Source organism: Typopeltis vanoorti, chromosome 18 (assembly GCF_054136105.1).
Source record: "Typopeltis vanoorti isolate ZY-2024b chromosome 18, IOZ_Tvanoo_1.0, whole genome shotgun sequence".
In the NCBI taxonomy this organism is placed as follows: Eukaryota; Metazoa; Arthropoda; class Arachnida; order Uropygi; family Thelyphonidae; genus Typopeltis; species Typopeltis vanoorti.
In genome coordinates this window covers 55921299-55935864 of record NC_143566.1, presented here as the reverse complement: position 1 = coordinate 55935864, position 14566 = coordinate 55921299, and the positions used below count along the sequence as shown (strand labels likewise).

The 14566-nt window shown below is 35.2% G+C and overlaps 1 protein-coding gene across 1 annotated transcript in view; it reads right to left on the bottom strand.

Moving 5' to 3' along the window:
• The window catches only part of LOC150096682 (tyrosine-protein kinase transmembrane receptor Ror2-like), a 54641-nt gene that overhangs the window by 26107 nt on the left and 13968 nt on the right, over positions 1–14566 (bottom strand). Inside the window, exon 2 of the mRNA XM_090408691.1 lies at positions 8557–8832. Within this exon, the coding sequence (XP_090264817.1) occupies positions 8557–8832 (276 nt within the window). The remainder of the gene's footprint in view (positions 1–8556; positions 8833–14566) is intronic.

Here is a 14566-nt window from a genome sequence, read left to right as displayed (position 1 = left end):
GTTTAAAAACGTGTTATTATGCCTGAGCTAGGCGTCATTTTGGCAATGCAAATTGAGTTTATTTGTCTTTTTTATTCATGTGAAAGGAAAAGGAGTTACGATGAGTGAAATTTCTAATTTTAATAACAACCAACTATGTTACCAAATCAATTTGCCAAACCATTTAACATTTCTCGAATTATACATTTCCGTTTTCCTGCGATTCGTATTATGATAGCAGACTGTACGACGCCCTTGAAGTTCAATGTACGTTCCTCTATTCCAGGGGTGTTCAACCCGTCCATCGTGGAGCGATTTTTGGTCGATCTCTAGTGTATTCCTTCTTACAAATTTAATTAAAACTGAAAACATAATATTTTTTATCATTATTTTGTATTATTTTTAATTCGCTTTAAGTGTATTGCTATTGTTTCTTTATTTTTTGCTAATTTTGTCAAATCAGTAATTTTCTTATAAGCCCGAGTAAATGAATTATATTCGATCAATGGAAGTCAAACAGCGAGCCGAGTGAATACGATTACAAGCAAAGTGTAAAAACTCGATTGTAGCTTAATTATTAAATATTCCAAAGCACATTACATCAATCTTTACTTAGGTTAAGTCCCATGTGGATATTGTAAAAAAAAATAAACTTTGTTTGTTTCGGTATGGTTTGTATTACATGTTTTTGTAAATAACTCTTTTGAAGCTAACTATATATACTGCTTTAATAAGAATATGTTAGAGTGTTAAAAACAAAGGCAATGTTTTTGTCGCCGAAGCTGTACATGGCGGCATTAGAAAGATTGTTATTGAAACTTGTATGTATGAGAAAGGCTTTCAGGCTCTAAGTGTAAACATCTCCGAAGTCAGTCAGAAAGAGTTCAAACAACTTTCTGATGGCCGGCAACTTACAATCAAAAGAAAGCGGAGAAGAACCAAAGGCGTGCCGAACTTGAAACTTAAGATGAAAGACTCATACCGATTCTTTCGGGGTTGCCAAACTTCATGCGAGGTCTCAGAGGAGGCCTAATAAAAAGGGGACTGAAGCAAGCAGAAGGGGTGCCGGTTCCAGAATTGCTGTCAGAGGATGCCGCCCGGTCCAGAGTCGCCGTCAGAGAGACTGCCACATCCACATTGCTTGAGAGAGGAGTTTCCCGTTTCCAGAAAGGAGCTTCTCGGTTCGAGACGTCGCTAGAGAGAGACTACTTCTATGCCGCAGACAAGGTTTCAAATTGCCGAAAGGAAGAGTTCCAATTGCCAGAGAAAAGTTTCCAGGCCAGAAAGGGATGCAGTTAACAGTTGGCGGCAGCTCTAGCTGTTGAAACGGCAAAAAAGAAGGCAGTCGTCCAGGCATTTTCGGCGAGCCCAAGCAGAGGAGAAAAGCTGAGCAAATTTCCTGAAGCACCTTCGCTCGTAAATTTTTCTTTTCGCCGATATATAATTAACGATATAAAAATTTTTCTTGATGAAAAAGGAGATATTTATCCACAATTGAATGATAAAAGATGGTTGTTACACTTATCATTTTTATTAGATTTCTGTACGAAATTAAGCAATTTAAATTTAGAGTTACTAGGTAGAGATAAAAATTTAATTGACATGTAACTTTCCAACAATACTTACTTTTATTAAAGAAAAATATAAATGACTGCAAATTTAGACATCTCCCATATTTATTAAAATTTTTTGAACAAAATCAAGATATGCTTCGCTATGATTTAAAAGAATTTATTCGTGAAATAGAATTAGTTGAGGAAGAAATAAATTCAAGATTTAAAGATTTTAATAAAACTGAAATAATTGTATCTTTTATCAATAATCCATTTCAAGAAAACTTGAACATCACAGAAATTTCAAATAAAATTAGTGGGCTGTGTGATATAAACCAAGCTGAAGTAGAACTTGAGATAATAAACATTCAGAACAGTTTACATTTAAAATCAATAAGCAATGAAGTCATTTGGAAGTATGCACATGAAAAATTCCCAATATTAACTGATATTGCGCGAAAGATTCTGTCGTGTTTCGGATCGACATACTTGTCAGAATCCGCTTTTTCAAATATGGCCGTCATAAAAAATCAATTAAGAAACCAAATTACAAATGATCATTTGGATGATTGTCTGCGATTGGCCACTTCTTCATATCAACTTGACTATGAAAATATTGCGAGGTCCAAACAATGCCAAATTTCACATTAACTTTTCTTTCTTTCTTTTTTTTTTTTAATTAACCAGCATTTCCTGTAACTTGTGAGTTTGTAATCAATCTGTTGTTTTTACTAACTTTGGTTTTCCAAAATAGAGAAATAAATATTTTATTCCAATATATATGTTTTTTTTGTATTAAAATAATTAAAAGTGATAAATAAATTTTTAAATACACAAATAAAGTTTTTAGTTGTGTTTTTTTTTAGTTGTTTATTTGTGCGTAATCAGATATCAGGTTGGGGGAACGTGATCTATATAAGAGAGTAGATTGCCGAATAACTTTTTATACAAAAGTAGCTGGCGTAGTAAAAAATGTTGAACACCACTGCTCTATTCCTTTTGTCTTCAGCTTTAAAGTCTTTCTTATCTTTTATGATGATTTGTGGATACGCTGAACATGAGTTCCATTTCATAGTAATTTGTAATAATCTGAAGTTTTTTTCCCCTGCTTTGATTTATGCATCAAAGTTAAGCAATTTATTTTATAGTTTTCAGTGTGCTCCGCCTTAGCGGACGCGGTGAGTAGTTTTGTGTAGTCTCTAGCATAGACTACTTCGATTGGTAATAGAATGAAACAAGTACAAATAAATATTCGGTAAAACAAATGTCATGCTTCCGCAAGTTTGTTTTCATTGCTACTTAAATATACGATATATAGTAGTCATATCTCAGCCGCGAAATAGCCTGGAGATGATCAGAATGTCTGCCTAGGATAATTTTTGTAGAGAAATTTAAACATCTTCCATTGACTTTGAATTATTTTCCTCAAAGTCGTTCTAGGTTATTAGGAAATGGCCTGTAGTTCTGTGTTGTGTTCTGTTGAATAGCCACGAGATCTTGATCATTATTTCAGGGAGATTTTCGGTCTGAGAAAGAAGTTGCAGGGATTGGGGACATCTAATGAGTAATGTCGGTGTGTGGAACCATACTGGAGTTCCTCGTCGTTTACTAAAAATTTCGGGACTCTCAGGACAGTGCGGTGTGAAATAAAAGCCAGATAGCGAAAAAAAAAAATAATTTTTCCGCGCAACGAAATTCATCTGGAAACCGTTTGAGAATGGCTATTATGTAAGCACTTGGCTTCATAGTCTGGCAGAAATATTGCTGATACACTTGCTTAGTGTTTCCCAAACTTTCAGTACCCGTATTAAGCTTTTTAAAAATTTAGTAATCCCGATGTACCCCTTTTAATATTTTACTAAGACCAGCGTACCCGCTCTCAGGTAAATGGGAGAAGTTATAATAATATTTCTTTCAAATTCTCATAATTAAAGTTTTTTTTTTTCAGATTAGCGTTATAATAAATCCAAGGCTTACCTCATTACAAATATTTGATCTTGACGCATCATTTTTTTTTTTCACATAGTTACCACAATCACTTTCATTTCCATAATTGTACGTTTCAAAGAACCTCTTTTTAACTAATGACCCATATTAAGGGATTTAAGAAATACATTGCACTTCATGATTTGCTAATAAACATAAACACAATTGCTAAAAAAGTAAGAGTATTACCGCGCGTATAACCTGTACATTCGTCACAAGTTGTGACGAATCTAAACATGTATAGATGCACTCACAGGCGGTGAAACAATCGCTGATGACCGTTATAATTTTCGACACGAATGACTCCGAATATTTGCGGAGAATTCCGAGTGCATGGTTCGAACTATTTTGAATTTAAACTTTGAATGCACACAATTCGAACCACGCGGTGAAGGCGATCGTGCCATCAACCAGATGCTGCCCTAAATTTTTATTACAGAATCCTTTAGATTTTCTAGTCAGTGAAAGTTTATTATAGAATAGACCTGCACATATGTATGACAATATGACGACAAAAATATAAAAGTAAAATAAAGCTAATAAAATTTTTCATTTTTTTTAAAGTGTCCGTACCCCGTAAAGACCTTTTGTGCACCACTTTGGGAAACTCTACACTAGACCAAAGTGATCATCATTTATTTGACTCTTTTTTTTTTTTAATTGGAATGTCACTCCTTCCTTGATTTGAATTACATATTAAAATATACTTAAAATATACTCATATCTGAGATTTCTCACAATAGATAACAACGGTTGCAATATCTTTACCTCCGAAGTAACAAAGGTTATATGGCCAGTGTATTATGTTTGTTAATTGCATGTATTCTTCTTACCGGTTTGTCTGTTTTGTAGGATGAAAAAGTCCGCCACTTCCTCATGAGACTGGATAAATCACCTTCAGTTGAAAATCCGTTAAAACGATTCCTTGCGTCCTAAAGGGTTCGAACCTAGATCTTTTCAACCTAAGAAAAAATATTCCATCACCCTCGTAGCTGCACTATAGGATTTGGAATACCAGCTAAATGTCTTGGATCAACTTAACGCTGTTTCTCTGAATGATTGATGTAACATTCACGTTTCTGAGGTTGTCTTGATAAGTTTGTCGCTTAACTAAATCCACACGTGGTTCCTTAACACATTCCTCGGCGATTGTTTCAAAAAAAAAAAAAAAAAAAAAATATATATATATATATATATATATATATATATATCCGTCTTCTTGAAGACGGATCCCGATTTCACTAAATTAACTTCTTCCCAACTGAAACACTTTCATATTGGTCTCATTAAACTTTTTTCTATGACAGAAAACTTAAATTGCACAATTTTTGTTTCTACAGTATAACTATTGTTTCTACTGTTGGAGTCCTATATCTAAAATGTATTTAATAATTAAAAAACTGATTTATATATTTATAATTTATTATTACGCAAATGTTAAATAAATAAATATAATTATTTGTGTTTGAATGAAATATAACGTTCCTCAAATTACCTTTGTCTATGATAGAGTACGCCGGTGTTATTAACATTTTAAAAGTGATATGTGGATATTGAAATTTTTGGAAATTTAGAGGAGCACGACTGAAATAAACTGGTATGTCTTCTTTTTTCCAGTAGATAGCATTGTCTGACATCCTATATGGTTACTATTTCCATCCTGTTAGTAAACCTGAACAAAAAAAAATCCTGTTCTGTATATTTTTGATTAACTTTCGTACGTCGTATATTGTGCTCAGATATTGTGCTACTTAAATATACCCATATCTGAGATTTCTCACAATAGATAACAGCGATTGCAACATCTTTACCGAGACGCTTTTGAAGACATGAGCATCTTACAATGTTTCATTTTATCGCATGCGAAGCAACTATTTATATTCTTCCTATAGGAGAATAATCTGTTTCACGAAGAGTTCCACCTCCTGAGGATTAATGTATAAGAGATTTATACTGATTGCACTAGTTAGAAAAAAAAAAGTAATACTAGCTAAGCTGATTCAAGAAGTGGTTTGAAGAGAGTGAAGAATGCACTCCAGTATTCTTGTGTATCTCTTGGCAATCAAGATCCCGTGAGGAAATCGCGAACACCGAGTAAAAATTAAAAAAAAAAAAAAGATCACAACAACATCAAGTCGCTGACGTGGCTACGAGAACGGCTTTAACGACATATCGGAAGCGATGAAGTCGTCACCCAATCGAAATCAATTATAAAAAGCAACGTCTCCAGAAACAATTTATCGCCGCTGACAAGAGAAACAGTGAAGTGAAAATCGGGGCTTTCCATCCACTCGGTAACTATCCTGGGAGGCAGAGCGATTATGTTGGTGTATTGTAGGACAACTGCCGAGAGAGGAATGAGAAAACTTCCACTTCTCTTGATGCGTGCAGGTGGTCCGACTCCCTCGGAATCAATAGACCCGTGAAAAGGAAGCTCGAGGAAAAGATAAACATGCGAATTAAGACAGCGGCGCCATAGAAACGCGTAGACAAAATGTACTCTTGTAAACTACTAAAAGGAACAATTTTAGACTAAAAGATTTCTAAAAGAAATCCACATTAGGAGGGTGTTTTTCACCTGGTGGCGAGAAGTTACAACGAAAGGTACTCGCCAGTATTCTGATTCATTAGATTCGGCTCAGTTTTCTATGGAAGTATTTTGGGAAAATATTTAGCTAAATTTTGTTTTTGGTCAAAACAAATGAAAATATTTGGCCAACTTTAGTGTAAACTGAAAAGTATTTGGCCAAATACTTTGTTGCAAAATAATGCAATTAATGCTTGCTTGAATGCAGTTATTGTTTAACTAAAATGCCACATTTTCATAATGCTGTATTTAAATTTTTGACATTTAATAAATGCAATGATTGACAGACTACACAAGCCTAATTTGAGGGCTACAGCTTTGCGATGTCTGATTTACTGAAGAAAAAAGAAAACAGCAACCATAAAAGCAACAAGATCTTAAGATGCATCCTATCTTTCAGAGATAACTGTACTTGCTAGAAGCTACAGGCTTTCTGTGTCATCAATTACAATTAATCGAATTTACATCAACCTCTATAAAATGTCCAAACGTTCCTAGAGGTACCTCCCCCCTCATTGTATAGTCCACCTTCATCCGAAACACCGTTAGCTGAACAGAACGAATTGTGACAATAGGATTTACAACTTAGCGTCAAGCTGTCTTCTCAGATTTAAACGCGTGCATGCTAGTGACATACCATTTCCCTCCCTTAACAGACACCTGCTTGCTAAAAAGAAAGACAGATGAACGTGTCTATTGATGCTTAATCATCCCTACTTACAGTGTATGAGTCACATGTTACCCCTTCGTAGCTAACGTTTTACATTGGCTAGCTAATGTTGTTAGTTGTTGGAGCCGCATCGCAGACAGCTACTAACAAAGGATGATGGATGCTGCTATAGTTTCTGCTGTCTCCGCAGTAGGTGGGGTCCAAGGAACAATGAACACGTGTTTCCTGCTAACTTTGGTATTTATAAGACTCCATACAGGGTCATTCATCGGTCCATTTAAAGAATACCAGGGAGGGGGGTTGAGTCCTACGAACTTTTCTAGTTTAACCAGTTACCTTTATCGTTCTATTGGATGACACAGATCTACTTCATTATTATAATTGGTTTATTTTGCACCGGATAATATCATAAGTACTCCCGAAGCATTTTATATGGTGCAGAACCGTATTATTTTGCTCTTTTGATTCAGCTTTGTTACCTCTCGAAACATTTCAACTCATCAACAATAAAACAATTTTCCACTATTAGGTTTTGGAATATTTTCATTGTTGCATCATTTAGGCTTAACAGTTGGGAATCTCTAAATATGATTATGCGTTTCACGTTATGTTCCTGATCTCAATTGTTCTCAGTGCCCTTTGAACATTACGTAGTGCGTTTCTGTTCTTTTTTCCTTTGACAGCGGATGACATCATCCATAGTTGTTGCATGACCAATTAATCTTCCTCTAGCGAATGAAAAGTGCACGCTAGAGTGCTTAAGCGCCACTTTGTCTAGAAAACATGCAGCTTTTATCCCAGATAGTTTTCGGCTTTCTTTTGTAGTATCAAAGCACTAAATGGACTGGATCAGTGAGACTGAGAAAAGAAAAGAAAGAGGCAAACATTGAAAGTCCTTTAGGAGGCACATTGCTTTTAAATGCTATTTGATCTAGAAAAACAATCCTAATACTGAGTACAACTTTCTTTTCTTTTTTTAGTAGGTTGTTTTTTTTTCCTGAAAACTTTCGATTCTTTTAATTCTATCTGCTCTAATGATTCTCACGAGTTCTCTTAGCACGACTTCAGGAATGGTTTTTCCAGTACTTGGCATTGCGATCGTCCAAGTTGAGATCAAATTGCTCAAATAAAACACTATATTAATGTGCGCTAATGTTACTGATTGCATTTATTTGCTTTCTTTTGAGTTTTTTTTTTTTTTTTTTGGTGGATCCTTCGTCCGTTCATTCTCCTCCCTTCCCCCTCACGCTTCCATGTCTTCTACCAATTTCTGAAGACATCAGCCAAAGAAACGCATTAGGCAAATGACTGTCATCAACCTATCATTTAGGGGTCTGGAATTTTATAATATCAGTTATTAAACAGTAAACGCGCGCTTGTTTTAGCTCAAAATGATTCACTTTAAAAGTGCTAATGTTTCATCAGTGGGTTATCGCCAAACCACTCACGAGCTGCGATAACTCTTAATGCGACTTTTGTTTTGTAAGAAAAGATATTTCCTTCCAATTGTATTTATTGCACTGTGCACTTAAGTAATGACGAGGTAGTTCCTTACATCCAGATGCAATTCGCCCTTAAGAAAAATACAGATAGCTACATAAAACAAATTCGCAGGAAAATGGAAGGGGGGAAAATAATCGATTCAAACCATCATAATGAAACAAATTAAGCATTTATCATATTAAAGTCGCGGTATGTCCATTAATTTCGCAGAATTCATGATGTGAGAAAAACTCAACTACTTATCTAGTTTAATCTGAGTGCTTTTGGAGAATCCTTACCTTCGACTTGAAGCCTAGCTGCCTCTGAATGCACTGCTCCTTTATCATTCCTTGCTATACAGTGATACAATCCATCATCCGCTACTCCTACAGTTTCTAGTTGGAGGGCACCATTGTCAAGTATTCGATAGGTTGCATGTCCATTATGATGGAGACTTCGACCGTTTCTTTGCCAAGATACCTGAGGGGGTGGGTCGCCAGTGGTTACACAATTGAAGACTACATTATCTCCTGCTATAGCTGTTACATTATGGGGACTCTCTAGAATGATGGGTTCTGAAAAGAAAATATACAGAACGTGTTTTACCAGCGATTTTCCCATTCTAACTATTTTCTATTGGAAAATAATTTTTGATGAGAGAAAGGGACCACACACACCAAGAAAAGTAATATAATTTAAATTCAATCTAAAATCTACGTAACCAATATTTTTATAATCTATCTGGGAAAGAGCGAAATCATTTGGGGTGCAGACAATGTATAGTTATTCCTTAGTCAAATTAGACAGTTATGCCAATAGATTCAAATTTGTATATGCAATCTGTGATTTGGTGATTTAATTGTAGCGTTTAAACCATTTGCTGTGATCCTAAAATCATGCTTTTCTGTATTACTCCCGAGTGCTACAGACAAGCAGGTTATGCACACGGAACCATTCCAACATTCAAACACAAACTGCATGAAAAGAAAAGGAAATGCTTATATTTCAATAACAGTTTCTGAAGAACCAAAAAAAAAAGATATTACCAACCCTTATGGCGAAATAAAGGAATAAGTCTTATTCTAAGAATGGCATCACGCTGCAAAAATTACGAATTTCATAAAGTATGCAAGTCCTAGTAATCTCCGTTACTTGTTCATCACATCCGAAAGAGATTACTTCAGAATTTACAATCGGGATTAATTTGCGCTCTATATAAAATCTGTAACCCGTGGACGACACCAACGATCATATATTTGCTGGACAGCTCTTAGCATCGGAAACTGGTGTGACTCAGCAGTGTCCCCTAGCGGCTAGTACAAAAGATAATAAATGTGACACTTTAATAAATCGCTAGGATTTTTGTACAATGACTCTGTCATCAGGGGGGTTAGATGGAGTTCTCGAGGGAGCAACAGGATGTTCACAGTTTGGGGTACTGACACAAATGACCCTCTGAATCTGCAGTGTATAAGCAAAGAAGGCCAGTAACAGCAGAAACTACAAGAAATAAATGTCAGAATAGGGATATTCGCGCTGCGATAATCCTGATGTATGACTTTGGTACTGGTATAAACTGTGGAAATTTAAGGGCCAATTGGTGTATTGAACTGGAGAGGAAGAGAGGATTTAGAAGCACTCTCTGTTTTTACTGACCCTTAATCCTTGTATCTCTTACGTATATTGTGATTTACTGCATTTATTTCACTCAAGGGATTCAATAGTATTGTCTTATTGGACACATATCTATACTTTAATTTATTTAAACGATTGTGATTATCGTCATGCCCGGTGAATAGCAGAATCCAAATTAAATATTTAATATATGCATTCTAACTTATAGAAATTCCTTTAGCAAAGAATTATTTCAAACCTAATTAGCTAAATAAATGCTTTCAAACTGCTATAAAGTAATTAAAATTCATCGGTCGAAGTGGAAAATACAGCGCTTCTGTTGCTCTTCAACAATTGTTTACATTTTCCGCTGTTGCTCTTTATAATTGCTCTCAATTTCCTTTGTTCTTCAACAATTGTTTACAATAATTGCTACAGAATAGTTAATATTTAAAATAAAACAACCCAGCGGACTGGAATGTGAGCGGATCTTCGTACTAGAATATTTGATTCGCTCTCTCGGATTTCTCGTCTTCTGTATCATTTTATTTTTCTTAAAAAAAATGAAATTCTATTCGACTCTTGTTTCACAGTTATGTAAGCGAACAGAATTCGTCGAAAGGCACCAGACTAGAGCAACAGTCTCCATCTCTGGAGGCAAATTCGAGTTGTTGCCATCAATCTGTTTAGCGTGTGTGTGTGTGTTGCGCGAGAAGTTGAAATAGCGTGTGCACGTGCTGAAAGCTCTATTGTTCGCATCACAACAATTTTCTCTACCAACAATGCGCAGTGACACAAGCTGCTGGCTAAGCATTGACAACATGACACTTGAATTGCCTCAGGAAATACACCATGCCACCGGAGTTCATCTAGTGCATTCCTGCTTGATGTGTGCAGTCGGCACGTACTAGCTGTTGTCATGGATACGGACAATATAGGCTAACACATCCGCTAAGAGTCTTGGCTCTTACATTTTCCACCTGACTACGGCAATAACAAAGGTATACGCAAATAGCTTCCAGCAGTGCACAATGTGTACTCTTCCTTTGCTGCTGTAGTCCGGGAAATAGATGAATCTGTAAATGTTAGAAGCACCTGCTCTTCCCAGAGTTAGTGCAGAATATGGTAGCATTACTTACCAGTTGATCGCCGATTCTGTAGCAACAGCGAATAGCAAATTACCATCGTTCCGGTAGTTTGGTCATTTTTCTTTTCTGTTTATCCCATTTCCTCAGCTATGGCATCTTAGTTGAACCAACGATGAAAATTTTTTCCCGATTGCATTCTTAGCCTTCATACTGTTGATGCCGAGAGTAAATTTTCTGGTATTTCTTTAATGGCCCCCATTGACTGGTGTTAAATGATGAATCGCAATTTATCTGTTGAAATACACATTATTCATTGTTCTAGTACAAGGATTTTAATAGAAAGTGGTTGAGGATCATATTACAAAGCCTATTTTCATGTTATTCAGCGACTGTCTGCTTTTTTTTTTTTATTGCATGGCGTGGTGTCTCGCTTCGTTGGAAGATCAAATGTCACTGTCGAAGGCTAGAAATAGAATACGAACAACTATTTCAAAAGTTTTAGATTACTTCTTCGAACTCGTGCTATAATCTTTTCACTGAGTGATTGTGATGAACTGAAAACCCATTGTGTGTATTAAAAATAGTCAGTCAATAATAAAATAATTTAAATATCTAGGCTGTAAACTATCTTACATAAATGAAATAGATATTGATTTTAAGATGATAAACTTTATAAAAATCGCTGGAGTAATTAACAGAACCTTTAAACCTAACTATATACAGAAACACACAAGACTTGGTCTACAAAACAATAGCCAAACCTACACTATTTGAAGTGAGATCTGGACCTTCGGAGAAAGAGATATACAGGCAGCAGAAATGAAATGCCTCAGAAAAACAAAAAAACTCACCCTGTTAGATAAAAAATGAAATAGTGAAATAATTAAAAACCTTAAAATTAATCCTATAACAGACTCAATGATTAAGTATAGGAAAAACTGGCTAGACCATATAGCAAGAATGCAGAGAGAAAGATTACCAAAAACGATCTTAACATATAATCTTAGAGGAACAAGGACTAGGGGATGACCAAGAAGAAGATGGACTGAGTCCGGAACAGGCCACGTGGCCTAGGACCTGGATAGGAAGAAGAAGAAAAATAGTTAGGTTGCCGTATCATTTAAACAATATCGCGCCCTCAACAGTGTAGATAATTGCAAAATATGATTAAAATCAACAATATCTTTCCTCAGTGTGGTAGTAATAGTCATATGATATAAATTCAAATTATCAGTATGATTTCATTCGTTAGTTTCTAATACCCATTATTGAAAGACGAGTCTTAGTTTTTCAACAGTTTCGTAACGACTTGTTTTATGAAACTAAAAATTCGTAAAAAAATTCGTTTATTTCAACTATTGTGACTTCATCGATTCGGTTGAAATATTGTCAGAAATCACTTTTGATTACATTCACTGCGAGAAATTCCGAAATAATCTGACAGAAAGCTATAACGGTTAGGCGATACTTTTTTTTTCTTCGAAATATTATTTCCTTCTCTCTATTGAAGTAACGTCTTATGCATTACATCTGTGCGTAGGGGGAGGGGAAACGCGGTATAAATATCCCCTCCAAACACACACACATACATATAGAAGCGTTTTCAAAAATTTAACCACAAATCATGCTTAGAGAGCGGCAGTAGTAAGGAAAATAAAACCTCGTATCTTTTAAGTATTTTTCCCCTCCTAGAACAGTTTCCTGATCAATAACAGCCGCAGGGAAAAGGGAAAGGGGGGTGAGAATGTTGGCAGTTTACATCCCTACGTGAGCTTCCAACCGCAAGAAAAATCTTTGATAATTTGATTTTAGGGACAAGGAAATTCCCGTGCTACCCATTTTACGTCGTCTTTCCGCTCAGAATGACACAGAAATAACTTAATGGGGTCTATAGTTTACGGTGCGGACGTGTGTTCGCCGATACCCCCGTAAACCAGCCCCCATGTACTAGATATTTATGACGTCGTCCGTTCAATTTTTCAGGTGTAATCATGAAATTTTACTTAGGTTTCTTGCCAAGGATCTACAGTGCACTTAAATGTGTTTGCGATTTTTTTTCTCTTTGTAAGTGTTCTTTCCTCTTTTTCGCCACTGAGCTTGATTATGTTGTCAATATATTACGTATTAATATAACTCCCCATGAGGATTGCTGAAATTTAACTTTAGCGACAGATTCTTCAGTGCGTAACGTTGACTGATAGATCAGTAAACGGCTCATCAGGGAAAAACTGATTCGGATAAATGATTCATGCATTAAAAGCTACTGTAGAAACTGAAGTGAGCAGACGCTTACGTAGACGTCTTATTCGGGAAATTCTACATACGTTTTTATCCATTTCAAAATAAAATAATATAATAATGGTCTAATATTAAATTCTCTAAGTAATGCAGACATTATAAATAACCTATCCGATTAATCCATAATGGTCACGTGTTATTATTACAAGTAATATTGGACTCTGGGTTGGATACATGATGGATAATCATGATTCTAATATTGTATTTATTCAAGCATGTTGAATTACATTAAACCATTTATATATTTATGTAAGCTGCTTGATAAAGTGGGATTCAAAGTGAAGGCGTATTTAACTTTAGCGGAGTGAATGGTTTAAGTGTGTTTAACACGACAGGTTTTTGTTTCTCTTTCAAATCAGAAAAAAAAAACAAGTAAAAATCCCATTGTAAAATAATTTAGGAACCTCATACTATTAGAGATCATTGCCAAGTTTCTAACGATAGAACCTATCAGTATGTGTTCAAATTTCATCTGCATAACCGCCATTGGGTGGGTCTGTCGCCAGAAGAATAGGAAAAGGGTATTGGCGGAAGTGGTCAAAAGACAGATTGTGTTATTTATTATTTTTTTAAAATAATTATACATCAGATTATATTTCGAAATTGAACAGGCATATGCATAATACATGAGCATAAGTTTATCCCTTTATGAATTGTAAAGATTACGTACATAAATAATAAGAATTATAGAGCACTACACAAAAGTAATGCATGATAAATATCATCAGTATAAAGGGCATAAAAATATATACAGAAATTCACTAATTTCTAAATTGATACACTTTTCTAAACAATCAGTATTCTTATAGCAGTTCAACTACTTCCAGAAGATTTTCTGTGCTTGTTTATGATGGCTTCGTTTCTTATCAAGAGCAGTAGGCTATTAAAGATTTTTGGAGGCAAAGAGACGGAATAAAAAAAGTTCCATATTAGTTCTCTGTAGCAGAACTCCCAAAATTGATGATTGATGTACTGTAAGCTTCCAGCCTTTCGAGGGTGGAAACTTGCAGTATCATGGACGGATTATCATATATCAAGAAGACTATTATTCTGTAACTGTCTAAGTAAAATATATTTAATGATATATGTTTCTTTAATATTGTCACTATATTGATGGATAATTATTATGCTATTATTCATGTCGAAGTTTCTGGAACAGAAAAAAGAACTCAATATTTCGGACAGACAGGACGAACAGGAAAAAAGAACATAAAAGATACATCCGGAATGGAGAGCCAAAAAGCGGAGTATCCCAACATGTCTTAGAAAAGACCACTTCATAAGATGGAAGAAAGCTAGGCTATTTTAC